The sequence below is a fragment of the Camelina sativa genome, chromosome 13 (genome assembly GCF_000633955.1).
Source record: "Camelina sativa cultivar DH55 chromosome 13, Cs, whole genome shotgun sequence".
NCBI classification, from domain to species: Eukaryota; Viridiplantae; Streptophyta; class Magnoliopsida; order Brassicales; family Brassicaceae; genus Camelina; species Camelina sativa.
Genome location: NC_025697.1, coordinates 19294478 through 19300925, shown reverse-complemented (window position 1 = coordinate 19300925; position 6448 = coordinate 19294478). Strand labels below are relative to the sequence as shown.

Sequence of the window (6448 nt, the reverse complement as noted above, 5' to 3'; positions counted from 1 at the left end):
TTTTTTTTTTTTTTTTTTTTTTTTTTTTATTTATTAAATGACATATTTTTCCATAATTAGTCAATTACAATACCATACTGCATATTTATCCCAAGTTTGACAGCAGTTTAGATTTTTTTTTCATCTTTAAAAGAAGTTAGTTTTGTAAGTCTATAGATTCATGCTATTTTTCTTCATTATTTTTCAGTCGAAAATTAGTTAGTAATATAACCTTGTTTCAGTATGCCAACAAATAATTTCATGAGAAGTCGTTAGTAAAGTCAGCAAACTAGAATATGACACCTAATCACTATAATTTTGCAGCTAAACTATAACAAATTAGTATTTTCTTTTCCACCTCCAAACAATGAAAAAAATCTGACACCTAATATTATGTACATAGAAGTAGAATAATTGGTAATAAAATTAACTATTTTCACATCTATATATATAGTAGTTAATTTATGTATAAAAAATCAAATCGATCTATGTATTTTCTACTTGTCAAGTTTTTGTATCCTTCATTCTTTAGTTTCCTTCTAAGTAAAAATAAAAGAATAAAAAATGAGATAGACTAACCAATAATCTCACGATACCATTGATTTAAAGATTTATATAAATTAAATTTCCTAAATTTCTTTCTTACTATTGTATCACTATTTTGATATGGATGAATATGTTTTCAAAATATTCATTCACATATAAATATCACAAAGTGAAACCCTTTTAATGACTCATAGAAACCACTGTTAGCTATTTGATACACAAATAAATATCTAATCCCTTAAACACATAAGAAACAAAAAGAATAAAAATAGACCAACCAATAATGTCACAACACAGTAGATTTAAAAATTAACCAACCAATAATTTGAAAGACAAATACATACATATTAAAATAGTGATACAATAATATGAAAGAAATCAAGGGAATTATTCACTATAAATATCACAAAGTGAACTCTTTTTATCACTCAGAAAACAACTGTTAGCTAATTTAATACACAGATACACATAACACATCTTTAAAACATAAGACAAAAAAAAAAGCACAACTCATCATGAGCATTTTGAAAGTAACAAAAAGGTTCATGCTCGTGGCGATGTTCATAGCATTTGTTGCTATAAGTAACATAGACGTAACAGCTGCGAAAGAGATTGGCTATCCAGTGATAAGAGGTGGCGATCGCCCACCAGGATGTGATCATGGCAAATGTCCACCCGATCAACCGGCGAATCCGTACCATCGAGGATGTGAAAAATCACATAGATGTCGTGGTCCACCTCCTCCACCAGTTCCTAAAACTATATAGAGAAAGAGAAAAAAAATAACAAGGTTGTTATGAATGATAATGTTGTTATATGAATGCCTATTATGGGTCCATTAGTATAAACTGTAAATTTTAATATTGTATCCCTATATATGTTGTATTCTCTGCAATAGAGTAATATATAAGAGAACAATTCCCTAAATCTCTTGTTATAACACGTTATCAACACGTTCTAATTAATTCTAGCCGTCTAAAAAAAATACCCTAACCACCTATCAGAAAAATCTACGTGTATTCGTTCTTCCGTTGTGTCTGTCTCTCGGAACCCTATTCGATTGTGTTTGTCTCTTATCTATTATACTTTTACGTTCACCGATCAAACCAACACACGGTTTATTCTACAGATAAGTTTTACCTCATGTTTATAATTATCGCTTAATGCTTACACATGTGCTCATACAAACCAGGGTGTCAAAATTCACCACACTAACATATTGCAATATCCTCGTTTCACACTAAGACCGTCATTCTTGATGGTATGAGCTCACTCGACTAGGTCCGTGACCCCTTCAATATTCGACGGCTGGTTTGCTACGTACATGAGGTTTTAAAGACTTATTTACCGTCCATACACATTACCATAGGATATTTCCCTGTATTTTGTCCTCACTCGCACAATCCTTAAAATCACTTCCCGGAAGATCACTGATAACTCTCTAATTTACATGTTTTAAGCATCCTTTTTTGTCCATATTTTGCATTGTTATTATCCTAACCTTAGCATTTTTAGGTCATTAATTGTAGGAATTCACATTTAGGCCATTTAGGGTGTTGCATTCTTGCATTTGCATATTTTGGATGAAAACAGGTGCTTTAGAGGCTAAAATGGGGAGAAACAAGGTAAAATCCGAGCATGTACCCGAAGGAGCTATTGAGCAGGATGAACAGTCCGAACACCAACCCGATCCAAGAGGATCCAAGAGCAGGAAGAACAATCCGAAGACCTATTCAAAGAGCAACCCAAGCTCATCCTTGAGCACCTCATCGAGTAGACCCTCGGACAGGACTAGACCCCCCTCTTCTTCCTCTCGCCCTAGCACGCTGCAGACACTCAAACCAGAGAGCGAGAGCTTCTGAGAGAGATCTTGAGCGACTCAAACACTTTTTCCACTTTGTTAGGATTTATTTTACATTTCTTTGCTATCCTTTTTAGATTCCTACTCTGTACTCTTTTATTACTATCTTATTTTCAATACAATGCAATTTTCGTTTATCTATGCTTTTGTGTTTTCTGGAATGAGATCTGAGTAGTGAAACAAAGTTTCTAGGGATGGGATAGAAGATTTTGTGTTCTTTATCGGTTAGGATGTCCTAGCTTGGATGTTTATGTTTTGTAAATTCCCTTCTAGATTGGTGTTCTTAATGCTATCAACAGATCGAGAGGTATAGATTAAATGCTTGAATCAATCAATGCTAGAGATTTACTCAATTAGCCTAAGAGATTAGATGTGTAAGGAGTTTATTGACAATAATGAATCGGTTTGTATTGCCTGCTTGGTCATGTTTATCCAACAAATTTGGGTAGGGGAGTGATTAAGGTTGATTGTTTCTATCACGAGAGTGTTTTAACAAGATTTTAGAGATTCATTGTCTAGGAATATTTACTTGAGGCATTTAGGACATCCATACAGGTCGGGACCGCTTAGGAGTTGTTTACCCCATCCTTAGGAGCTTACGCATCTTGATTGTTTACATTTTTAATCATTTTTAATCATAACTCGATTCCTTACCCGAACAGGGACACGATCACCTGCTTCGAGTATACCTTCGAGCTGTTCATACTCATCTTGTTTACTCGATCACCCCACCCGATCCCGTACTCGAATGCTTGCATCGAGTGCTTAGGTCGTGTGGTTCTCGTCTATTTGCTTCCTTTTGTTTATTTTAGGATTGTTAGATCAAACTCATTGATTTCTTGGCTTGACTTGCATAGTTCTGATCATATCTCATCTGCTAGCATATCAACCATTTGGATTGATAACCCTTTGTACTACAACTGCATAGGGAATTGATACCCTGGGTAAAAATCCTATTATCAATTTGGCGCCGTTGCCATTTGGTTGAATTTAAATTTGCTACATTTAAGATTTCAGCAGTTGCTAGATCAAGTTCTATCTTACATTTTGGTTCGGTACTGACTTGTTTACCTTCGTGTTTGTTTGTTTTGCATTTCAGGTAGAACCCGAGTACCCACCGACCCGTCACTCGATCACCTTGATCGAGTTGACCTTCGTATACTAACTCGGTCAACTGCTTTTGCATGCAAACACGATCCAAGGGTAGCCAAAACTTGTGTCCTTTCATCGACAACATCGACAACATCGATAGACCTAGGTTACTCCGTCCACAACAAGTTCAACAACCGCAACCAAACACAATTGAGGAGATAATGAATAATCAAAATGGTCCACCAGCTCCTCAAGCAAGGACCAACATCGGAGCAGGAGATGCTCCATCTACTGACACTCAAAGAAATAGCATTGTGCCACCAACTGTCCAGAATAACAACTTTGAGATCAAGAGTAGTCTCATCCAGATGATACAAAGCAATAAGTTTCATGGATTAACAATGGAGGACCCATTGGACCATTTGGATGAGTTTGATAGGCTATGTAGCGTAACAAAGATAAATGGAGTTAGTGAAGATGGATTCAAACTCCGGCTTTTCCCATTTTCTTTGGGAGACAAAGCACACATCTGGGAGAAATCACTCCCCAAGGAGTCCATCACCACCTGGGAAGCATGCAAGAAGGCGTTTCTAGCCAAATTCTTCTCAACCTCCAGAACTGCAAGGCTGCGAAATGATATCTCCAGCTTTGGTCAGAAGAGCAATGAGACGTTCAGTGAAGCTTGGGAACGTTTCAAGGGATACACTACCAAATGCTCACATCATGGATTCAACAATGTTTCATTGCTAAGTACACTATACCGAGGAGTGGTCCGTCATATACGGACGTTGCTGGACACCGCAAGCAATGGCAACTTCCTCAAAAAGGATGTCGATGGAGGTTGGGATCTAGTGGAGAAGTTAGCTCAATCTGATGGCCATTACAATGAGGAATATAATCGCACTGTGCGATCTAGTGGCGAGAATTATGCCATGTACAAGAGAGACATGAAAGCCCTCAATGACAAATTGGATAAGCTCCTAAGCCAGAACCAGCATGTCCATGCCATCTCAGAGGAAGAGTAGTTTCTGCAACAAGATGGGGAGAATGCTCAGCTAGAGGATATGAACTAAATCAACAACCAAGGTGGTTACAACAAATGGTACAACAACTACAAAATAAACCTGAACCTGTCCTACCGTAACCCGAATGTTGCAAATCCTCAAGACCAAATATACCCATCAGCAGTCCAAGGGAATCAGAGCCAGCAAAAGCCTTTTGTTCAATACAATCAAGGCTATGGTCCTAAGCAGCAGTATTCTTGTAATTACAGTCAACCAATTGCACCACCTGGTTTCCAGCAACAGCAAGGTCCGCAGAACCAATCTCAAGAAGCTGCTTTATGCGGACTGATTCAGCAGATGATACAGAGTCAACCCTCGGCTGCAATGGACAATGCCAAACGATTCACGGAGATGAGCAACAAGATTGGTTCTGGGTATAATGACCTGACTGCCAAGTATGACTCTCTCAACACAAAGCTGTGATACCTTGAAGGTCACCACAACACACCAACACCACCAAAAATCAACCAGCTTCCAGGTAAATCTGTCCAAAACCCAAAGGACTATGCCACTGCACAAGCCATCTTTCTTGATGATGACTTTGTGGACTACCTCACTGAAGACAATGATGTTCAAGATGGGGAGGATATGGATCATTATGGGACAAATGAGTACCCATACTACATATCTGAATATGAACCTGAGCATTTACCTGAGGAATCTGATCGAGTTGATGATCGAGCACTAGTTCGAGAATCACAAACCGAAGAATCACCTGAGGCTGAACCTGATGATCCATCGGGTAGACGTTCAGATGACAGATCAACCTAAACTGCCTACGACTGAACAAGGGGAATTAGAGGAAAGGTTCAAAGCTGCTCTTGACATCCAATTAGAGGCGCTTGTTGAGCGTATCTTCAAGAGAAAATCTCCACCTCCTAAGCTCTTGCCACCACACGAACTTCGAGAGGAAATCATCAAGGAGACAGCTCAGCTAGAAATTGAGGTTAAGGAAGCTGTCAAAGAGATTGGTAATGCAATTTTGAGGAGCGGGGTGTGTTTTGATCCTGAACTGAGTATTGAGGAAAAATTGGAGGATCCCAGCTCTTTTACATTGCCATGTTCAATAGGACTTCGGATTTTCGACAACTGCTTGTGCGATTTAGGAGCTTCAGTCAACATCATGCCACTTTCAATTGCCAACAAGATGGGTTTCAGCAGTTTTAAACCAAGTAATATGTATTTGGTTATAGCAGATAGAATAATCAGACACCCCATTGGTATTCTGGAAGACTTACCCCTCAGGATTGGAAGGGTGAAAGTTCCTACTGATTTCATGATCCTTGATATGGATAAGGAACCAAACGATCCTCTGATCCTAGGAAGACCATTCTTGACAACAATAGGAGCAGTAATTGATGTGAAACAAGGGAGGATCAGAATTGAGCATTTGGGAGCAGTTTAAAATGGAATTAGGCATCAAGAAAGGAATTAAAAGACAAACCATTGATGGTCAAGTCTTTTCCACCAAGAGAAAGCAAAAAAAAATTCAAGCATCACAAAGAAGTCAACACTATATTTGCTGTGGAACCTGGACAAGACCTAGGAAATCCAGTAAATCATCCTCCTACGGTGGGGAGGATTCCAAAACCTCTCCTTTCTAAAACCCATGCTTGAAGAGCATGAAGAGTTAAGCTTAGAGACTTAAAACAAGCTCACTTGGGAGGAAGTCCCAAAGGTATCTTTTATTTTCTTTTAATTTTATTATTATTAATCCTATCCTATTTTAGGGTTTTGCATATTTACATATAAAAAAAATAAAAAAATAAGTAAGAAGGGAAATTTTGGGGAACCCGAGGCAATACCCGAATACGTACCCGATGCGCCTGATCGTGTTCTCACTCAGGTGGCGAGTGGAGTCCGAATTACACAAATCCTAGCCCACTCTCGGAGAAGCCCAAGAAGC

The 6448-nt window shown here is 38.3% G+C and overlaps 1 protein-coding gene across 1 annotated transcript; it reads left to right on the top strand.

Annotated features, from left to right (window-relative positions):
• LOC109128380 (protein RALF-like 28) lies at positions 645-1292 on the top strand. The gene has a single exon (XM_019234593.1). It carries the CDS (start codon positions 1041-1043, stop codon positions 1290-1292), a length of 252 nt encoding a protein of 83 aa, XP_019090138.1. The 5' UTR covers positions 645-1040.

Excerpts from the sequence above, each read along its gene's own strand:
- LOC109128380 (XM_019234593.1), top strand. The coding sequence starts at position 1,041 with ATGAGCATTTTGAAAGTAACAAAAAGGTTCATGCTCGTGGCGATGTTC.